Source organism: Magnolia sinica, chromosome 18 (genome assembly GCF_029962835.1).
Source record: "Magnolia sinica isolate HGM2019 chromosome 18, MsV1, whole genome shotgun sequence".
Lineage (NCBI taxonomy): Eukaryota > Viridiplantae > Streptophyta > Magnoliopsida > Magnoliales > Magnoliaceae > Magnolia > Magnolia sinica.
In genome coordinates, this window is record NC_080590.1 from 15717712 (window position 1) to 15740902 (window position 23191).

Below are 23191 nucleotides of genomic sequence, written 5' to 3' on the forward strand. Positions count from 1 at the left end.
CCATTGATTTAAAGGCCACTGATTGGATGTCTTGGATCACTCAACTTTATTTACTTTCAATCCGTTTTAGGACCCACTAGATAGAAAGTCGTGATCGAGAAGTCAACCTGCCGCATGTATTAAGCGGGTTGAAAACCTTTACCAGTCTCATTTGCCGACCCGCCCGGTGGGCCGCCCCTACGAAAAAAGAATGGATGGTTTATAAACATTTGCCAGGACGGACCGTCCCGAATTCTTACATCCTTGGTGGGAGCCACCTTAGGGCATGTTTGGATTTCGGATCCATATGGTAGTGTAATGTAAAGTGGCGTAAATAGTACGTTTCAGGTGTTTGATTTTGAATGAAAAAGGGGGCATACACGACCGACCCGAGTACTAGCCGAACCAGAAAATCGCTTCCACGTGTTACTGCTATCAGTGTACAGTGTGTCGGTAAGAGCAACGGAGTCATTGCACCGCACCGCCATTTCAAAGGAAAAAAAAGAAATTTCTACTTTGTTATTCCTGCGGACCATCATTCTCAGGTGATCTCTCCATCACCCTGCCTCTCCATCCTCACGGTCCGTGCTTGAGAAGTTTGCGTGGATACCTAAAGATCAGAGATTGGAAGGGGTTGTGGTAGTGCATGTTCTCTGCATGTCATGGTCATCGAGTCATCTATGCATAGTAGCATCGACGACTTGCCATTGACACTTCCGTCATTCCACATCCAGTCGGTTTTACAGCAGCGTCGTAAGCTCAGGTTCCTACTGCGTTCAGGTATAGTGCATCGTAGGTTTCTCAGGATGGGTTTGAATCAAACACTGCCTTTGCCTCTTTGGGGAAGACAGGTTCCTTCCCGTTCATGGGGGGATCTTATCAATTACATTTTCTTCCGCGAAATCACGTAAATATTGTACGAATCACCCATTTTTGCTTTTAACTTTTTCCTTGCATGCACATCTGATAGGGGAGTACATGGTATATTTCCTCTCCCTACTATGATGCCCTCAACCCACGCCATACTTTTGAAATTATCTATCCCTCCTGATGTGCCATTGACTCATTACTACGTATCTACAAGAAAATCTAGCAAATGGATTCCCCTCCAGTAACCTATGACATGACTAGTGCATGTCAAAGGGACTGGGAGTTCCGATCGCTTCTGTACTCGGAACCATATCGAGAATGGATATATAAGACAAACTTCATTAACGGTGATGCACCATTAGCCCATTCCTTCTGAAATATTGTTGGGTGTCTTGTGAGTCTCATCTGTTGAACTTCAGTTGAGGTAATATTCTTATCTCAAATTTACAGAAATGTATTATGGATCATCTTGTTCTAAAGAAAAAATGTTTCGTATGTGGCAATGATGAAGGCATTGTTGGCACATATGAAGGCAAAATTTGCAATAAATGTGTATTATTATTAAGAAGAAATCTGCATTTTTAAGAAGTTTGTAATGTAATATTATTTTTTCAGTGAAATACCCCATCTTCCTACCACATACAATACGATCATGTTCAACCCAGCTTACTGAACCATCATTTTCCTATTAAACATAGTTTAATTGTAGCCCTTTCCTGCATTCTAGTCTCGCAGGTGTGCGAAACCGTCAAAGTAATCTCTGCTTTTCAACTTAAAAACTATTAACAGGTGTGCATGAAACTGGTCAATGTGGTATCTTCTACTAATCTGTTTTTCGTTTCCGGTATTTAAAAATACTTTTGTTGATTGACCGATTACTGTCTCCGATTATGTATGTGGTAACATCGACTCTATCTATTCCATTACGTTTAAGTAAGAATGGTTACACTATGCTTGAATGATTATATATATCTGAAATAGCTGAACTTACTTGTATTGTTCCTGTAATGTGATATCCGTTTTGTCGTTATTTACTCCCATAACGATTGTTTCAATTCGATATTATCGAATGATACATATTTCTTAACAAATTTGAAATAATGTGCTACTGGGAAATGTTTGAATGGTAGCATATCTCTGTACCATCCTTTTTTGTCTTGTTATTACACCTCGATAAGGAAGGTAATATGAAATAGAAACAGGTGACTACACCATTTTCAACGATGGAGTCTAACAGTAGTGACTCTAGCTGCGAGGGGTTTTCCAATAGTGATTGGAACAAAACTGAAATAGCAACTGCATTAACTGCAATTGTAGCCTCTGCTAGTGTTATGGGATCTGCTGAATGCTATCTTCGTTATTGTATGAAATAATTGCCTCGAGAGTGTGAAATATATAGAAATAGATTTATTAACGGAATCATAAAGAAAAGCGACGTATACTGTCTTGCACAGCTACGAATGGGCCGTGATAAGTTTTTCGAGTTGTGTTCTTTATTAAGAGATAGAAATTTGTTGTCCGATACAAGAAGATGCAGTTTAGAGAAACAAGTCGTCATGTTCTTGCATATTGTAGGCTACAACGTGCGAAACCGTGTTATTGAAAATCGGTTTTCACATTCTGGAGAAACCGTGAGTCGACACTTTAATAGAGTTCTTGATGCAGTAATTGGACTCTATTCGGAATATGTCAAGTTCCCTGAGTTACATACCCCGAAAGAGATATCTGATAATCCAATATGGAGCCCATATTTTCAGGTAATATAATACCGAATTTTACAATTACTGAATGATGATAATGTTGCTGCATGAATATCAACCTAAAAGTCAAAACTATGTGGCTTGTAGGACTACATTGGGGCACTCGATGGCACCCATATACCGACATATTTGTCCAAGGAAGCAAGTTTAACTTTTCGAAATCGAAAAGGTTACCTGTCCCAAAATGTAATGGCTGCCTGTACATTCGACATGAAATTCGTATATGTGCTAGCGGGTTGAGATGGGTCTACCTCCGACACTCATGTCTTGCAAAATACTTTAACTCGTCGACCTGATTGTTTTCTTATGCCTCAAGGTAAAGAATGATTGTTGACAATTTAATATAGATATATAGGATGCGATTTATAGTTGCTTAATAATTACATATTGCTTTGTGTAGGAAAATATTACGTTGTCGATGCCGGATATGCCCATACTCCTAGATTTATGGCACCTTATTAAGGTGTTCGTTATCATTTGAATGAATTTCATACAGGGAGGAGGCCTAGTAATAAGAAAGAACTCTTCAACTATCGTCATGCCCAACTGCGAAATGTAATTGAACGGTGTTTTGGTCTTCTAAAATGCTGATTTCCTATACTCTGTATAGAACCACAGTTCAAATTTAAGACCTAAGTGAAAATTGTTATCGTGTGTTGTGTTTTGCATAACTTTATCCGTGTTAGTGGTGAAGATGAGTTTGTTGAAGTAGTTGAGGATGTTGCCGATAGTGGTGAGAAAATTTCACCATCACCTATAGACATCACTACTGCAGAAGAAGAGCGTGCAGGATTTATTGTGACGGAGCGCGCGAGAGAGCAATGGGCAAAAAAGAGGGATGTCATTGCGAACCAAATGTGGAATGACAGCCTTCCTCGGACCCGATAGCGACGTTGATTTTGTTGTAATTTCAGTGACTGTTTTGTGCTGTTCATGTAACAACAATATTGTAAACTTGGATATTGTCTGGTTTGGATTGTTAGTCTGTTTGGATTGTTTGTTACCTTTATTTGGATAGTTTACATGGATTTCATTATATGCCAGTACTTATCATGTTTTATATGTCAGGTCTCATTGATTTCATCCCCTCTGTTGTTTTCTGGACCTTTAATTTATGACTTTAGTTGGATCATGATATTATCGACCCATTGACTGTTATGAGCATGCATAGGTAACATGAATTTCCTAAGGAGCTCAAACAAGATAGGGAAAGATAAGAAACGGGCTGCCACCCCCTCAAAATGTACATCCTCTCCCAGGAAGGGTATCACCAAGCAGTATCTTCGGTACACCGGCCAAAAGAAGCTTGTCAACGATACAAACAGCTCCATCCCCAATCAGTCTAAATACCCGCACTGTAAGGAGTAGACAAAGTAACAAATCAGTGCGCATTCAATGGAGCGAACTAATGGATAATGCATTAATAGAGCAAGTAACGCTGGGTTGAAAAAGTGACACGGGTTTTAAACTAGAAGCTTATAGGGCTACCATCATTGAAATGTTCAATAGATGTGGTGTAGAGTTAAAGAATAAACATATTTCTAACCGTCTCTGTATATTGAAGAGATTTTACTGGGTAGTAAAGGATATGCTGGAAGCCAGTGGTTTTGGCTGGGATGCCGACCAGAAAATGGTGATTGCTATAGATGATGTCTGAACCGCCTACATTGAGGTATAAAGTAACAAGTATAATACAGTCATCAATGATCACCCGTTTAATGCTATATTTGTCAGTTGTCATTATGTGCTCAGTTGTTGTTATATTGATAGGGTCCTGATATACTGATGTGGCCTTGCAGTCTCACCCATATGCCGAGAGAGTGCGCGGTCAACACATCGAGAGATACAATGATTTGCAAATCATGTTTGGAAATGACTGTGCTCATGGCTCTTATGCCAGCACAGCGTACTCATATCCTCTTTCTGGCTAGCGTTGCGGTAGAGCTGACCTCGATTATGATGATAATGGGACTGATACTATTCATCTATCTTCGGATGAAGATGGTGACGACGATTGTGGTCCGGCAATTCGTCCCAATGACGGAACACATTAGTGGTCAAAAAGGGTCAACACAGGTTCTATGGAGACCTCACGTGGGTCTATAAACAGTCAAAGCATCGCAACTGGCATGACCCGTGGCCGAAGGGGTAAACCAAGCGAGCACATTGGTGACAAAATGAGTGAAGTGGCTAAGGTCGTTAGGTCCCTTACCATAATGATGACACATGGCAAAACTATGACCCAACTACAGAAGTTGTTGGGTATACTAGAGGAAGTTGAGGGCCTCAGCTATGAGGATCAAGTTCGTGCAGCGCGGTTGTTACAGGGAGATATAGTTAATGTTAGGTTTTTCATCAAAATGAGTCATGAAAAGAGGAAGGAGTGGGTGCAAAGACTCTTCGACCGCAATCCTCCTGAGTGAAAAATGTTATAGGTTTAGTGCCTTGGGCATCTGAAACAACTAAACTTTTATTTTATTTTGTGGTGTATATATTTTGGTGTGGTTTTTGGGTGAAAATTTTGGTTACTCAATGAGTACATAACTGACTGCAATATGGGTGAATTTTAAACATATCTGACTGATGGCGACACCATCTTTCATATTTCCTGCTTGATATTCTGTGTTCTCAGTTATCTGACTAAAATGGGGTTACATTTGAGGTTCATATGTTCAGGTACATCAGAGCCTCTGATTTGGCGTATATGAATAGTCAACTGTTAGGAGAGTCTGGCTATCATGGTTATTTCATTGGTCTGCAAGTGCTCTGAATTTGGTGATGATATGTTAGTTTGTTTTGCGATGAACAGGGTGAAATGTGATGCTTCCCAGTTCTGTTTTCTGATATATGAATTCAAATAAATATATTTTTCTGTGGATTTGTATGAAGCTTGTATCCGTAACAGTGATTGTGTTAATCTTTGACACAGCAAAAAATTTCATATTCATAAATCTGAGGAGGTCAAACTATTCAGCTAATCATGTCAAGGAGGATCTCCATTTACTCTTCACAGAACTAACAACTAATTCAGTGATTCATTCAATAAATTTGTCTTTACTGTCCTGTTTAAATAGCTATGCAAAATCCATATTAAATAGCTATACAAAATCCAAATTTGTCTTTACTATCCTGAAGAAGTTTTATGTCGTCTTTGTGGGAAAGTTCCAGGGTTGTGTAACAGATGGAAGGATGCACATGCGCAGGTTGATCGATACCTAGGATGCAGACACCAGTCATACAAATCATAAGATGAGGCTAGAATAGCTTGGAAAATTTTCCAAGTACGTTATAGGCTGTTTCCTGGCTGAGGCAAGTAACGGTCTGGGAGGTTGTTGTTCAATGAAGTCTAATATAACTCATACCAGCAATCCTGTCTTTTGATTTATATTTCAGTTTGTAATGATTACTGAGGTTCAATTGGCAGAATGATCGTGGTCAACAAATTTCCAGGAGATTCAAGCCGGAAGCTCGACGTGATCATGAATTAGCGATAATTGAGGAAGATATTGTAGGGCTGCAAGTTTCGGATGCGGCAATGCCGGACCTAAACAAGGACTACAATTCGTTTGCTAATGGTTCTGTTATATGGAAAGTGGTGATAGGAGTATTGCTTATATATGTGGTAGTTGTTTAGATTGTTGCAAATATATCTTAGGGGAGGAGCAACAGGTCATGACAGCTGATCCAAGATAATAGTGGAGCATGAAGATGATAGTCCGTGCTTCATGTGTTCTCTATTTGGACTTTGAAATATGTATAGAGCTTATGTTTGATCTGTTTTGAATGCCTGAATTAAAGTTAACAGTGTCAGCAGCATTTTATTTTAATTACAATCACAGTATCGTTCATTCCGTAGGAATCTATAGTGTACTCTATGATGGTGGTTCCTACTGGTTCCAGATTATCACATTTTCAATGCAGCTATGAAATCGGATTGAGTTGATGACCTTGTCATTGGCCTGGTGTTAACGGGTTCGATGCTTTGCGGGCCAATCCATAGAGTATTCATTTCATCCATTCCGTTCATCCATGTTTTGCAGATCATCTTATAGCTTGCTGCCAAAAATTGGAAGGGATATAAATCTCCTGTGGTCCAGACAATATGAAAACAATCATGATTGGATATCCCTCGTTCAAATCCTCATAAGACCCATAGAACTGTTTATTTCATATCTGAGTGTGATCATTAGGTCATGCCGGTCCTAGTGACGGGAAAAATAAAAAAATAGCTTTATCCACACCTTGGCCCTGGAAGTGTTTATTAATGGTCCATAGTGAGTCAAAATTGATTCCTATAATGTGATCTAGCTAACGGAGGGTTGGTAAATGGCTTTATTTCCGTATACTGCCGTACAATGATATATAAAGATAAATGGACGGCATGGAAGAAACTACTACAGTTGATGGTGGGGCCCACAGAGAACCCACCACCGTCCATTGGCTAGTGTCAAGGGTAGTTATTTATCCGTGTACCGTAACAAACAATTTGACGTACACTATAATCACACATGTACGATAGCAGTACTAAGAGTCTGTTCCCAAACATGGGCACTCTTATCCGCAACTAATACATTGACTTAATAAATCGTAACCAAACACCATAGTTATTGACCATCATTTCAATATGTACCATGCTACAGTGACTGGCATATTGTGACCGTACAATTGTACAATGCAACACAGTGCTATGCATGAATCCAAACACGCCCTTATGCACCAGTGACATGTCCAACGCACGAGATTGGCATGTGTGGCATCTACGGCGTGTTTACACATGGACCGTAGATTGGTTTACTCTATTTGGCCTACTTCAGTCTTGGACTGATCAATGCCGGGTGCACTGCGCGAACGGTCTGGATAGCGCTGACATCCTGTAAGAAGCCCAGCAGAGGAACTGGATTCGCTGGATCCACGACTGTGAGCAACGGTGATGCATATATTCTAGATCGACGCCGTCCATCTGTTTTTTCAGATCATTCTACGACGTGTGGCCAAAAACGAAGCAGATCCAAAACTAAGATGAACCACACCGCAGTAAACAGTGGCGAAACGCCCACCGTTAAAAGCTCTCTGGGGCCCGCCGAAGAGATCTATGTCCCGGGGGAAGCTGCATAACAGAAGCTCTATAATTGTACCCTAGTATTAAATGCACTCGCCTGAAGAATGAGGACCCACACGCATGAGCTTGTGGATTTTATCAGCAGCACATACGTGATATCGGGGCCATTCATCAAGTACTTCTTGTTGTTACAAGTCGTTGACCATAAATAGTCTGATACGCTCATCAAGGTGGGACCGGATTGGCGGGTGTACCTCGCATCAGCTATATAGCTGTCGTATTGACGTCAGCAAGTTCTGTGCGTCCGATCACGAGGTATGTGTTATATCTAAACTGTTCATTCATCTGGCCAGCTTGTCTAAAAGCTTGAGCCGAAAAGTAAGATAAATCTAGCCATCAAGTGGACCACACTGCAAAATGCAGTGGGAGACTGAACGTCTACCATTGAAACCTTTTATGGGGTCACAAAAGTTTTGGATCAATATGAAATTTGCTTTTCTTCTTTATTCAGGTCTTTGTAATATTATGAACAAATTCTATGGTAAATAAACGTTATGGTGGGCCCTAGTAAAATTAGGGCCTTGAAAATCATTATCTCTGCTGTTTTTATGGTATGGTCCAAATGATCTTTGGATATGAATGGTTTTTTTGGATAGTACTCTAAAATGATCTCTAAAAATAGATGAACGGTGTAGATATAATAAATACATCACTGTGGGGTCCATGTAACTTTGATCTCCTTTGAACCGTTCGTACAACTTGGAGCTGGAGGAGCGTCAGTGCTCGTCGTATAGCTGGTGTGTCGTACACTAGCCAATCCGCTTCCCATCAGATGGGCCGTACATGTTAGTTGAATATTTGCTATTGTCCTTTTTCTTTCTAAACCGTCCATTTTTCTCGTACACTCCTTCCCCTCGTGATGGGCGAAAAACTTTTTAAATTTTGAACAAGCTAGACTGTGATTGTGAGGCCCACCTGATGGACGGATGTTGCACTCAAATTTATTACGAGCAACGCGATGAAAATACTCAATCCCAAGCGTGCGACTCCCTTATGCTGTCTTGTGTCTATTCAAATTTCGTACTCTTCTGCTGCCTCGGCGGTATAAAATCCGCGTCTCCGCTGCCGGTGTATACTTTCTCGCCGCACCGCATTCAAGAAAACTCCGCCATTTCCTCCGTTGAAATCTCTCTCTTTCTCTCCGCATTTATCGCCACTGCTTTATAAAAACAGTAGAAGCAGCACTTCCTACAGCAGAGGGGATTGAAGAAAAATCCAGAAATCCATGACACTTCTACTTCGTTTCTTCCTCTGACAATATCGTCTCTGTTGCGAGAATATGGACGAGAAAATGGAAGATACCGTCGACGAATGCTTCCAGTATCTTGAAATCGATCTCGACTACGAGTTCGACGCCTCCCGTTACTTCGACTTCAGACGGAGGGAATCCCTCTCCGAAGCGCGAGAAGCCGAGCTCTGGTTCGAGACCGCCGGCAGCTATCCCCCTTCACGTAAGATGAAACCCTAGAAAGTTTCTAATCTTTGTTTCTCGATATCTGATTTATTATTATTATTCATTTCTTGGAGAATGCGGATGATAGGAATTCTTGTTTGTTTTGCCTACAATACGCTATTTTCTTGATTTCAGATGAGATGGATTTATTTTATTTATTTATTTTTCTTTTTTGAGAATTTGGATTCCTTCTCTTTTGTTGGTGGATTGGATTAATGTAAAACAATCACATTTTGAATTGGGGAGTGGTACAGTGAGATAATCTTGACAATGTAGTTTGTTCTGATTGGCCTTGTACAGTGGGGCCCGCCCTTTTGACATAATCTGTTTTCTACGATGACCTCCTTGATGTTTTAGGGGTGGCAACAGTTGGGCGTGGATTTGATTCAGCTTTTATCTTTGAACTACTTGGGGTGGGCGTAATCAAGATTTCGATTTTGGCAGGCCCGGTGTGGCCCATTGCCAGCTCTGCTGCTGCTCCACTATTCTGATGGCGGAGAAAAATGTGCACAAAGTGGTGCAATCTAGGGACCGATGAGTCGTCAGGTGATATGGGTTGGGTTGTCATGACCTTTGTTGGGCATGGAAATAACTATGCATGAGAGTTTTTTGAAGTACTCCTAGTCTGCTATTCAATTCCCTGAAACTCCACTCCTTGTACTGCTAATCCAACCAGACACACGATAGAGGTTTATTGTGATCAAGACCCTTTGTTCTGGTGGGCTGCATTTTGGGTTGGCTATTGGCCAAAAGTTGTTGGTACTGAACAATTCTGGTCATCTTGTGGTTGTGAACTTTGCTGGTTTGAATGTGGATCCCCTTTGATGGATGATGAGAACTGTAAAGGGAAAGAGCTCCTGATACAATTCTCCGGTCCTTAATTCTGGTCATCTTGTGGTTGTGAACTTTGCTGGTTTGAATGTGGATCCCCTTTGATGGATGATGAGAACTGTAAAGGGAAAGAGCTCCTGATACAATTCTCCGGTCCTTCATACCATCTTTTGCCTTAATATTTGCAACAATATCAGCTTCACTGGAAATCAAGGAAATGAAATGATTAACTTTGTGGTTAGGTCCCAATCTTTGGATACCCAATTTGTGATATTCCAAGAAGCTGTTCCCAATTGAAGGGCTTGTTCATGAATTGGAAAATAAACAAAGGCCCTCACAGAAAGCCCCAAACAGGGCCTTGACTTTCACTTACACATGGCACCTCTTTAGTAGAGTTGGAGAATGAGATTTTAGTATGAGAGTTTAGTTTTTGCCCTTGCATCTCAATTTATTTTTTGAAGGTGACCAGCTCACAGTTTGAGGTGTTATATCTCATAGCAAGGTGGAAGGAAAAGGGATTTGAACACAAGACCTTCCTCTCTGATACCATGTCAAACAACCACTTGCTCTAAAAGCTCGAGCTGTTAGAGGATAGTGTATCAATGTATATCAAGGGACTAACATTTCTATTCTTTTATCTCTGGAATTTTCACTGGTTATTGGGTTTGTATGTTATGAAAGGCTAAAAGCCTTTGACTTTGTCATGCTGTTCAGTTGATCTATTATTATAGTAATTTACTAATTTGATTTTGTTTTTTTGCTTTTGTATTACCCTGAGTACATTCAATTTTCACAAAGTAATTCAATTTTTTTTAATAAATCAATTCTGCCTTTTCAGCTTATATAGTGAAGCTGCATTTGAGGGAAGATGTCCTTGTAGAAGATGCGAGTACGCTTCCAGAACCTAAAGATGTGAAACAGACGAATTCGATTACCAATTCAGATGTCAGCATGGGCTCCAACTCTTCTGGACCAGCTGAAAATTATAGAGGTACCATTTTCTGTCATTTCAGGCCATAATGGTATTACCATGTCAATACTTCAACTCATATCAAACTTTCTGTAGACTATGATGCTTTCTTTCATAAACATGTGCGTGTTATGACCCTTCCAAAACACCAATTTTACAGATTTGAATTTAGTCAAGTTTCTTTTCGTGATTGATACCGTCATATGTTCTCCAGCCCAATCATTTTATGTCATTATGTTGACACTTTCATAGAAAAATTGCTCGTAATTTTTATTTGCTTTTATTCCCTTTTTTTTTTTTTTGGTTATTGATCTGGAGAACTTTGACATATGCTTGTGTGGCCCGTCTCAACTATTCAACCTTGATTAACTTGGTCAGGTTGGAGTGCTAACCTAGATTGTATTGTAAATTTCCTTAAAGAATCTCCATGGAAATACTTGGATGTTTTTCTGTTGGATATATACTCTTTCATATTCCGACAGTACTAGTTCTAAGAACAATTTATTTCTACTTACTGAAAATTAACATTTTCATTAAATGAGTTGAAAAATGTAAAAGCTGGGTTAGCTATTCCTGGTGCTACATGATTGTACCATGATGATTCTTGATGCTTTCAAGCTGCTCTTTAAGCATCCACCCAGGCCGACGATTGCTATCATAGTGTTAACAAGAGGGCTTTCTGCTTTCTTTACAAGAAAATTAGGGAAAGTAAATGTATTATTTGCTCTTTTTCTTTTTCTTTTTTTTTCTTTTTCTTTTTAATAAATAAATTTGAGACGTGATAGTTGCTTAAGAGGGAAGCAGGGCTGGCAGCAGTCACACACGCAAGGGAAACCGTGATGTATATAGGGGCTCCACATATGGAATTTTGATTCCAGATGGATCCTCCTGTGTTTATAAAAATAAATAATCAGTTTCAGTTATGCGATGTGGAAAAATTCATTTTAGGGTGTTGATGTTATATGCTAAGAGAAATTTTAGTTCTACTTTTGCTTGTTTAGAGGAATCACAATTTGAACATCCAAAAAATACTCCACATATCTGATCTACTCAGTAAAATATCAATACAATCTTGAAATATTACTTTTTTTGTTAAACACTCCCAAAAGATTTTGATTTTTAAAACTACTAGCAATCTTATCGATCAGCAGTATCAGTACAATCTTGAAGTATTGTTTTTTATGAACTGCTTCCAAGAAAAGTTCCATTATTTATGAAAATATGAAGTCAGTAACATTATTATGCATGTGAAGAAAATTAAAGTGTATAGGTTTCTAATTTCAGTTGCAGAAATAACTAACTTCATAGTATTCAAGTCTCTTCTTATCACTAGTTAATAATCACTGATAAACTTAATAATTTTTGTAATTAGTTATGGACTTGATTTCTAATATTTCAATTTTCTAGTTTGCTTCATGGTTCATCTAAATTACCTTCCAAATAATCTTTGTACTTCTAATATGTGACATTCTTTTTCAGCAAAATAAGTGACTTTTTCCGACAGTCTTCTGGCTCATCTAAAAAATTGTGAATTGCTTGAGAAACTTTGATTAGACCTTGGCTCTTGAAGGGACAAATCCAGTCTCATAGTCAGCTACAAGTTACCCAGCTAGATTGGTTTAAGCATTCCATGCAAGTATTTGTATATTTAAAGAATGTTTGGGTTGCAATAACGGGCTTATTTTCAGCTAAAACCTGTCTTTGATGATAAAACAGACATGGTTTTCTAAGAGATTTCATTTCTTTGTTGTCCGAAATTTGGTTTTGGCTTGTCTCTAGCCTTACGTTTCTATGTTTTGTTGCTAGATCATGAAGAGGTTGGGGATCTGAATCTGAAAAGTGGTCAATATGCACAACAAGCATTCATGGCAAGTGTTTTGGACCATTTCTTTATTGGAAGTATTGTTGCTGACTCTCAAGCAGGGGGCGCTGTCACCAAAGGTTTTGTGTTTCCTTTTTTTTTTTTTTCCTTTATATATATTAGCATGTCATTTCTTTTGATGTTGTTGGATGATAATAATTTTGATATACTTGATCACTATTCCTTTTTTTTTTTTTCTTTTTTTTCTTTTTTTTTCCGGTTTTTGATTCATCACAAAGATTGAATTTTCTTTTCCTATAAAGCTCTATTCATCCTGTAAAAATCCAAAACGTGCGTGTGCTAACTTCTGTTTACCATTAGTTTTAGGGCTTGTTTGGTTTTCCAATTTCCTGTGTAATGCAAAGTAACTAAGCCATCATTGTCATTTCACGGTGTTTGTTTAAATAAGAATTACAACTCAGAAATCTAGAGTCTAAGTAGGAAATTGTAATAGTTTATTTTTACATTATAAAACTACCATTTTTACAGTGATCTCTAGGTAAAACAAACAATGATAGCAACTCATCATTGCAGTCAAATATAGGTGATGCCACCACACAAGTACAAGAGTAAGTAATCATTACCCATTTCCAGCCATTTACCTTCGTAATTGGAAAACAAACGCACCTTTAGTTGAAAGATAACTGTTGTCCTTCTAGAATAAATTTTATTAATCAGTTCAAATGTGTTCCTTACATTTTGTTTTTCTTATCATGTTGTTTGTTTTTCTTTCTACCATTGTTGAGAAAACATATTTTCTGTTCTTTTCGTAACACTAACATTTTATAATCTCATGGCTGAAGATATTCCTAAAGCTAAAACAAAGTCTGTCAAGCCACCTTTCTCGAGTCGCTCAACTTTGATGAAACCTACTGCCAGTCAGTTGGCAAAGCAAAACCCACCACGGTAAGTTGAAAGTGCCAAATTGTGTAAAGGTTGTTTGGAGATTTTAATTGTGGACATGATATCGTGGTAAATTGATTATCTACCATAGTTTATCTGCAATCTTGCATCTTTTTTATATTGACAAAAAGTTGTGGTGAATTCTCCCATATATATGAAGTCCTGTAAATGATATGCTATTTGTTTCTTTTAAGATTCATGTTTGCAAATTCAGAAATCTCATTGTTTCGAACAGTTCGATTATTCATCTATGTTGTTAACATTTTCTCTTTACTCATATGGTGGTCTATTATAATTGTTCTTTGGTTCATGCTTTTCTTTTCTTTTTTCTGCGCTATCCTTACTGCTCGTTCTATTAGTTCTTCTTTTTATTAATCCCTTCAGCTCTCTTCCACTTCTTTTTAATCTTGAAACTAGTCATTTACTTCTTTCTTACCTTATTTGTTAGGTTTCAAAAGCCAATGGTGCTAAAAAATGAGAGAAGCTTAGACAATACATCAGGAATTGAAAGTCAGGCTGCCAAGAGGCAAAAACTAGAGGGCGGGCATTTGCGCAAGGTGCACTAGAGATTGTGATTTCATCTATTAATGCTTCTAGTTTACTTAATTTATGTTTCCAAGGTACTGAGAGATGAGATGGCTCTGGAAAACCTAATGTCCCCATGTTCACAAGGATGTTAGCAGTGTACCCCAAGCTTTCATTTACATGTGGTGGAATGGCCAATCATAGATCAACTTGGTTCGGAACGATAGCGTTGATTATTTTGTTATGCCACGTGCATTTTCTTACAAGCCAATGGACCAGATGGTTAGCATCATCTGACCAAAGTGCTTCTTTAGAATCACAAACAATCCATGCTAGGGGCTTTTGTTAGATGATCTTTTCTCTACTTGGCCTTGCTTGTTTTCAATCTATTGGTTGGATGGTTGTGATCATCCGATCGGTGCGATTTTTGCAACTTGGCTTGCCGATAGTGGAACAGAACAATTTGGAAGTCTGGACCACTGATTTCTGTACGACATTTAAAAGCTTTGGGGACATTGCTAATGTCCGCATGAAGTGAGGAAGTCCCAATACTCACGTGCATACATCCATACTGGACACTCCTACTTATATATATGGAAGTGCTCCACTGGACTCAGCCTACTGTAGCTTGCAGATGATGGCTGTAATAGTGATGTAGAGAGGGTCGCGGACAGTTTCATGGCCAAGATAGATCAGAAAAGGCCCGGTCGACGACAGAAGTGATCCAGACCATCGGACCATAGATCGGGCGTATCTCGTAATCCGGAATGAGTTATCTGACGTAAAATATATGATTTTGGGGTAGAACGAGCTACTTTAGCCAACCAACCCAGCTATGCCGGGTTGCGCAGCCCGGAATTGCGAAAAAACCCTTGATCGACGGTTGTTTCCCCATTTTAATTTCGTTTTTACTGTAAATAGTAAGTTTTAGTTTGATTATAACTCTTCATCCGTCAGGCTTTAGGAATTGCGCCCAACATGAAAAGAGCTTAGAATAATTAGGAGAACGGTTTGGTGAAGCCAAATAGGACACTTACTATTTTTGGCCGAAAACCTTGCGCACGAGTAGACATCATGACCGCCTATAAATAGTAAGTTTACTATTTATAGTAAGTCGCGGATTCTAGGAGTTTGAGTTGTAGTTTGATTCTGATTTCTTTCCCATTGCTTGGTACCCCTATTTAAAGGGTTGTGAACTCGTTTTTACTCATTCATTAATCACTTTCGAATTTGTTAGAATTTATTTCTATTTTCTGCTTTCTTTCCTCGTGGATTCGAGAAGTCTCTGTGAGGAGTCCAGAGAAGTTCCGTGGATTCAGAATAGTTATCCTCTTGAGGAAGACGGTGCTCGACCTCACGTCCTCCCCTACGTCAAATAGCTACCACGGTTACTGTTTACAGTCTGTAACGGCCGTTACGGTCTCTGTGTGTGTGTGGGTGTGAAAAACTGTGTCAGCCTGGTAATGGACTGTTACACCTCGTAATGCATAATGGTTGGCACCATTACTGTTACATAACAACCGATATGATCCCATAATAACCATTATGTTACACCATGAGTGTCAGAGCTTCATTTTAGTTATTGTTTGAAGTTTGTCCGCCGCTGCACTTTTTCTCGTTTCTTAATGCATTCTCTTCACATAATCACATGATTTACTTCAACGGATGGAAGCGATTTCATTTCAAGGCAACTTATCACCAGATGAACCTTTGTATGGAAGTATGAAAAGCACCTTTCATCTGGATATTGAATTATCATTCACCTTCTCAAAATTGCCTAATGAAATAGTATTTGGACTTGACGTGGTTTTCTAACATTTTCTTTTGAATTATGAATCCTTAATTCATATTGATTTCTATAATCTTTATTTCCTTCCCCTAAAAATATCTACTTCTTTGAAATTAGGTAATTTTTTATTTCCTTCCCTTAAAAATATCTATTTGTTTGAAACTAGGTACTTGATCTAAAGCAGCAAGTCAGCTTGATACACAAGGCCCCCCAAAAGGTAATTTAGTTATCAGGAGTAACATCATCTGGTCCTAAGATTAGAAAGCACTTTTCATTTGTTGTAAATGTATGTTTCATTTATCTGTCCCCAGCTCTCACTTGTAGCATTGTTATTTCAGTCTGAAAATGTTCTTTGTTGGACTGGATATAGTATCTAAAATATTGCTTTCTGTTAGATGTTTTTCTTAGTGTTTATGGTGGTTCTGTAGGATGGCAATTCTGATCAGTCCAGGCTAAAACTAACTATTCCCAGAGAACCTGAACTTGAAACAGCTCGAAGGGCTCAAAGAATGAGGTATACTTACACTTGTCAAAACGATCGCAACTGTGTTCCATAAGCTTTCAGATGGAGGGCATATTTTTTCTAATAAGCTGCTGGTACATGTTTTATGTTGAAACTTCAGGGCCAAGAGCTGTATGGAGGTTGGGGAACGAACATTTTCAACTGTGCCCGTATTTAAAGCACGCCGCTTGAACAGAAAAGTTGGTGTCTCTAGTATTTACAAAGGCGAGGTTTTTCGAATGAGCAACTTCGTGGTTCTTTTCTGAGATGTTTTGCTTCTTTGTTCTGCAGATTCTTGAGGCTCCATCAATGCCAATGCCACAGAAGAGCACACCACGGTTGCCTGAGTTTCAAGTAAGTTGTTAAAATCGTTTTATTTCTTCTTCTATGTGCATATCTTTTTCATGGTTATGTCATGACACAGTTGCGTCTGAAACTGAGTCCCTCTCACAGGTTCAATCCTTGCTTTTGATCGCATGGTTTGTTATGATTTTGTTTTTTAAGTTCAATCACAATCGTTTCTTTCTACTTCTATTTGCATATCTTTTTCATGGTTGTGTCATGACACATTTGTGTCTGCAAACTGAGTCCCTCTCACAGGTTCAATCATTGCTTTTGATCGCATGGTTTGTTATGATTTTGTTTTGTAATTTCATTCACTGCTTTTGATCTGGTTGCATGTTAGGAATTTCGCTTAAAGACATCTGAGAGGGCTATGCAACATGTATCTTCAGCTTCATCACCACTGCTATGTTCCAATAATTCAGATAAAGTAACTCACCATATTGATCTTGACATAGCAGTTTTGTAATTGGATCAGACAATCTTTTCTTTTATTAGTTAATAGGCAATGTTATGTTCATTGTCCACAGATTAGATATCGCTTCCTTTTATTTTTATGTTTGTAAGTTATTTCTATCCAATCCATATCAATAATGCCATGTTTTCATTGCAGGTTGTAGTAAACCATAAGACTAGTTCCATTTGGCAAATTGGTACCCCAGACTACAAAAGCTTACAAAATTATGCAAATATCTCCTCTCATCATCAAAAGTAAGTGCAGCCCAGGAGCAGATGTTCTGTCAGGCTTTTCTGTTCAAATGCATCTGTCTCACTGAAACTACATGAAGATATCCAAGTTGTTTTCTTTTTGGGTATTGTTCATTCTGGAAAGCCTCATTGTCTGGACTAGTGCCTTTGGTCCCCGTCCCACTGCGGATAAGAGGCTTCTGATAGAAGCGGAAATCTCATTTTTAGTCTGAGCCAATTTTTCTGCCTCGTAGAAGGCTCAAATGGCCTGGTTTTGGAGTGGAGCTGTGTTGGTTCTCAACTGTTCTATGACCCAGGGCCCATAGCCTGGGTCCTCATGATGTTGACTCAGATAGGCCGAGAGCGAATGCTCCATCGCTTCCCGACCTGGATCCAAAACATGCTCGGGAACTCCCTCGGGGATGGGCTTCCTGATTGGGAATCGGCTCTGGCTCGGAGGAATCGCCCTCACCTTCACCCTCATCCTTTCATGGCTTGAGGCTTTTGCCTCTTATCAGCATCACAAGAAAATGCTACGACTTCCAATCTATTCTGCCATCTCCACTTTGAATTTGCTCTTTCCAAGGAAAATAAGGTTGCAATGCCTGTGCTATGTTACATTTTATTGTATCATCTTGGTGTCATTTTGAGGTTTCTGAGTCCATTGACTACCACATGGCATGATATTATGTTGGTGTTACGGATTAGGGTGCATGTTACATGGATGCAAAAATTGACATCATTGTTTGATCCAACTAGTATGACTTGTCTTATGCGGAATCACAGAACTTTTGGAGAAGATATACATGAATGCATGTAACAAGGACACTAGTTTCTGAAAATGCTCTCTTGGACACAAATTATAGCTTAAATTCTTGACTCTCTTATATATATATATATATATATATATATATATAAGGTACTATGCGCTCGACCTCATGATAAGCTCCCGTGAGGTCGAGCTGTGTGGGCCCCACCGTGATGCGTGTTGACCATCAACACCGTGCATTTGATGGGTCCCCTCCAAATTATGGGATATCCCAAATATCAGCCGTATACGGAATTCAGGTGGGCCATACCATCTAAAATCATGTGAAGACACCGTTAAAACATATAAAAGCACTTGTTGGGGCCCACCTGAGTTTTGAATGTTGCTGAAACTTGGTCTGAACCCTCATCCAAGTGGGACACACATAATGGATAGGCTGGATTTTCAAACCACATCTCGGTGGGCCCAAAAAATGATTATGAATGTTTTAATGGTGCACGGCCCCTCCCCACTTCTGTATGTGGTGTGGCCCACACAAGTCACGGATTGACTTGATTTTTGAGACCTAGACCCACGATGGAATGGTGCATCTGATTGATGGGGTAGATGTTCGAAGCGCATCACGGTGGGGCCCACACAGCTCGACCTCATGGGACGAACTCGTGAGGTCGAGCGCATAGTACCTTTTCCCTATATATGTGTGTGTGTGTGATTATTAATATCTTCTATTTTTATTAACCCAACGAGGTTTGGGTGAATGGTCTTCCCCGTAGGTTTGCTCCCTATAAGTGAGGGTTCGATTCCCCTCCTTGGCTTTACCCGATACACGTGGTTGTGGGTGATTGCGTGTATCCCCAGGGATTAGTCTCACTTCAAAAATGAGGTAGGGACACCCTGTGTCTTCAATATATATATATATATATATATATATATATAGATATATATATATATATATATATATATATGTATATATATATATATTTGTAAAGTTTAAATAATTGATTTTGAGTTTTATCATTATTATTTATTTTTGGGTTTTCCTTTTACTTCCAAGTAATTAGTATTTACTTTTAAAAATGGAATGAGGTGGGTACACCATGAAGCTACTTTCCATAAAAATTAGGTTGTGGCGCTAATTAGTCGACCACATGTAGGTCTGATCTAAGCTCTGTCCATTGTTTTCATACAGAGTGGCCTGGCTGACTAAAATGTCGGTCGAACCACACATGCTTCATTTTTGCAACAGGTGATTGTAGACACCATTTTGCTCCAGATCGTATGGCAGTTCATCAATTATATGACAAATTTCAGAAATCTTACAATTGTTATATCCTGCCACATGTCCTTCACGAGCATTATAAAATTGTACACACAAGCATCACAACACATTGTGCATGCATACATTCCATGAAGCTTGAATCCAGGGGACACTGCCCCTGTCACCAGACATCATATCAGGAACCCAGAAGACACTATTAGCTGACACTGCTGTATTTTGTTTGTTTGTGGGGCTAAGTTGTGTCTGGACTGACGTGGAACCTGGAAAATCCACGTCCTACAGTGATCTTCACGGTAGGGCCCATTTTACTCGGCTTGGTCGCCGTATACATTGGCACATGAACTTGGTTGATGTAAAAGCAAACGGCTGTTGAGCCAAGTGCACATATTGAGTGGGACTGCCATGTGGTATACTCAAACCGTCCATTGTTTTCCTGCAAGGTGTTCCAGCTTATTAGTAGACTGGCATGATTTTTGCTCCATGTGATCTTCTGATGGGGCCCACCTTACCAGATTTCCTACACGTGACACATTGACCTGTAATGTGGGTGATCAATCCCTCCTATATCATCCTCATAGCCTTGTTCCCAGCTATTTGGGCTTGGCTTTATGAATCATTTTTGCGAATCACATTCAAAACAAGAATTTTCGTGATTTCTTGGCAAAAAGTTGTATGGCTGCCTGCCGACCTGACATCAACTATTCTTTACCTGGGCTTTCAATTGTACCGAACTTGAACCATGTTTGGGAAATGTATGACTTTTAACAGACAATTCTGGTACTGATAAAAGTTACATATCTTATATTGCTAATGTTTGTTATTAGACTGAATAGTTTTCATCAGTAAGATATGTTGACAATAGTATTTAGTCTGGGCCTGGGACTTCATTCATTGTGCGTGTGTGTGTGTGTGTGTGTGTGTGAGAGAGAGAGAGAGAGAGAGAGAGAGAGAGAGAGTTCATCCACTTCTCATTGAGATTACACCGGCTGCTTACTCTCGAACTGTATCTAATTTTCATTGGTTGGCTTAGATTGAAAGTCACAGATGATCGAAAGCAGGAAGAAAGTGAAAAGATACCCCAATTTAAAGCTCGTCCTCTTAATAAGAAGGTAATGCTTATCTTTACTGCTTGCGGATCTTTTACTTGTATAGTTACATCTTGAAATGTTTTATGTATTGTGAAAATTACAGATATTTTCTAGTAAAGGTGAAATTGGTGTCTTCAGAACTAGCAAACGGCAAATGACAATACCCATGGTATTTCATTTTGTTTATGTCAGATGTCTTCAGATGCTATATGTATTTATTTCCTTGTCAATACTGTTTGTGCGCTTAAATACAGGAATTCAATTTCCCGACAGACAAGCGATTTCAGAATCCACCAATAGAATTGTTCAAGAAGGTAAATCAAATGTATGGAAATTATTATTATTACTATTATTTTATTTTATTTTGTGCTATAATAAAGTACTTGGTTTAAGATAGGAAGAACTTTCTCGTTACTGTAACTATAATTCCCTATGACTTATCCTTCTTGTTCTTCTTCTTTTTTGTCTTGACTTTAAATGCTAGCTCTCATTAACATGTGAACTTAAGCAAAAGCTTGCATCTCAGTCAAATATGTCTCGGCCCGTACCTATTAAGGTTTTCTTTCTTCTTTAACTATCTTCAATTGAACAGTACATTAGATCATTATGTGCATCAATTGCTTCAATTTTCGTTTTTTTCCCTGTATTTTTACAAGTGGTTGCATTATCATTTGATGTAAGGGCTTGAAGGAAAATATGGTTGATTCTGTACAAAAAGAACAAAAGGTATGTTACTAGAACTATGTTACGAATGTGTTCATACCCATCAGCCGTCAAGTGAACATGTTCTCTTTTAATCTTTTGGCTCTTTTAACAACCCTCATTCCTGTCTTAGTTATTTCATGCTATTCTTGTATGGTAAGTTTTCAGTCTCATGAAATCCAACCTGTAGATTAACCACACGAGCAAGGATACATTGCAGCGGCTTGGGGGAAAGCAGGTCCAATGTGGGAGCGATAGGGGAATGGCTGAAATCAGATCTCAAGCAAACGTGTGCAGGTAACTACATGAGACCGAAGATGAAAACAGAGTTTCTTGAGGTTGGAATAGTTGTTGCTTTTTTCTTTTTCTCGTTCCTGCACCAGTTCTAAATTTAGTCCCATACACTGCTAATTTGTTTGTGTGTGGAATATATGTGGATTTTCAGTTTCTCCTAGAGCTAAACTCAGGATCTTTGCAGTTTAGTTATGGTGTTTCTATTCATTTCAACCTGTGAACAGTTTTTTTTTTTTGGTAATTCCATTTCACACAGGCCTGCATATTCGAGGGTGTGTCTAGTAGTGCTTGTGTGTTGGTGTCACTTTGTGTTTCCTTAAGGCCCTTTAACAATGATTTACTATCAGTGAAATGGCAACTGTTTTCCATTTTATTCTCCTCCAATAGCAACAGTTGTCAGTGATTAGGGCCCTTTGGCTAAAATTTATCTTTGCCCCTGTATATACTTGATGAGATAGTTATGAAGCTGTTTGTTTGGGAGTCTTGGTGGCTCCATTGTCATTTAAATCCTTGCTTTGTGATAATTTCAGAGACAAGTTTGCTACAAACTGTTATTAATTGTTATAAATGATGACATGGAAACTCATTAGACTTCAAATGTGAACAGGAGCGTGGGCATCCGTTGAAAGGAATGAAGAGATTTTATTGGTATTTACTCAAGTACATTACAAGATTTCAAGCTTGTTTTTTGCTGCTGAAATGGAGTGCCTCCAACTGTACAAAACTCTTCCTATTAGTGAAACTGAGAGCTCTGTGCAATGATATTTTCGATGGCATACATCAGTTGAGCTCGTGCCTTCCCACAAATTTGTACTAGTTGGGCTTCTTCTGTTGCTTGAGTTTGTAGGGCCACTGCTTGAAGCCACCATTTTATGTTGTAGCACTTGGAGGAGAGGAGAGGAGAGGAGAGAAGAATCCATCGGTACAATTGGTCGTTCTGAAACCGAACCACCACACCACAATAAAAATGTAACAGGCTTGTACAGGAATCAAAGCTTTAAACCTTTGAAAGATGGTTTTTGCAGTCTTGGAAGATGTAGCAGAAAATCTGTAATTTTGAGAAACATGAAAGCATAATTCATCTTCTGTTTTTTCCCCTTTCCTCCTGTCCAGCATGTGTGTTATTGTGATTGCTGTCTTGTTTTATTCTTTACCACTTTGGCCGATGAAGCTTTTTTTTTTTTTTTGGAATATGCATGAAATGTTTGCAAATTGATCCATTGAGTTCTTGGGTTGGATGTATGGCACATTATATTTATGTCAATTACTCGGGAGTCTAAAAATCACATCATACTATCTATGCTATATGTAAAGAGAAGATTGTTTACAATAGTTCCAAGGCCCAGGAGGGAAATCTCTGTTGGATGAAAGATGGAACTACCACTCCTCTCCCTGAGGTGATCATGTCATAGTTCCTACCATACATGCCTTGATGGGTCAAAGCTGTCCCCCTGGTGGCCCATCATCG

The 23191-nt window shown here is 38.9% G+C and overlaps 1 protein-coding gene and 1 long non-coding RNA gene across 7 annotated transcripts; one reads left to right on the top strand and one right to left on the bottom strand.

Moving 5' to 3' along the window:
* Positions 1 to 8762: 8762 nt before the first annotated feature.
* On the top strand, positions 8763 to 22821 carry LOC131233804 (protein TPX2-like). 6 transcript variants are annotated; one of them, XM_058230606.1, is made up of 19 exons: positions 8775 to 9179; positions 10851 to 11003; positions 12789 to 12923; positions 13647 to 13749; positions 14195 to 14303; positions 16227 to 16277; positions 16489 to 16574; positions 16684 to 16762; positions 16854 to 16916; positions 17248 to 17334; positions 17518 to 17615; positions 20670 to 20748; positions 20831 to 20896; positions 20982 to 21041; positions 21212 to 21283; positions 21409 to 21453; positions 21620 to 21726; positions 22331 to 22383; positions 22605 to 22821. In XM_058230606.1, exons 1-18 carry the CDS (start codon positions 9008 to 9010, stop codon positions 22347 to 22349), a joined length of 1584 nt encoding a protein of 527 aa, XP_058086589.1. In that variant the 5' UTR covers positions 8775 to 9007; the 3' UTR covers positions 22350 to 22383; positions 22605 to 22821. The 6 variants fall into 6 exon arrangements, with proteins under 6 accessions (XP_058086592.1, XP_058086589.1, XP_058086588.1 ...); XM_058230605.1 differs by having other exon boundaries at positions 22627 to 22821; XM_058230604.1 differs by having other exon boundaries at positions 22331 to 22371.
* Positions 21080 to 21455, bottom strand: LOC131233807 (uncharacterized). Its single transcript, XR_009165354.1, has 2 exons — positions 21381 to 21455; positions 21080 to 21292 (listed from the first exon to the last, which is right to left on the bottom strand). It is a non-coding gene; the product is annotated as an uncharacterized LOC131233807 (long non-coding RNA).
* Positions 22822 to 23191: the final 370 nt, after the last annotated feature.

Bases quoted from the DNA above. Each gene is read 5' to 3' on its own strand.
- LOC131233804 (XM_058230606.1), top strand. From the start codon at position 9,008: ATGGACGAGAAAATGGAAGATACCGTCGACGAATGCTTCCAGTATCTT. The intron at 9,180-10,850 runs GTAAGATGAAAC...CTGCCTTTTCAG, and splicing joins CGGCAGCTATCCCCCTTCAC to CTTATATAGTGAAGCTGCAT. The intron at 21,042-21,211 runs GTAAATCAAATG...TTTAAATGCTAG, and splicing joins CAATAGAATTGTTCAAGAAG to CTCTCATTAACATGTGAACT.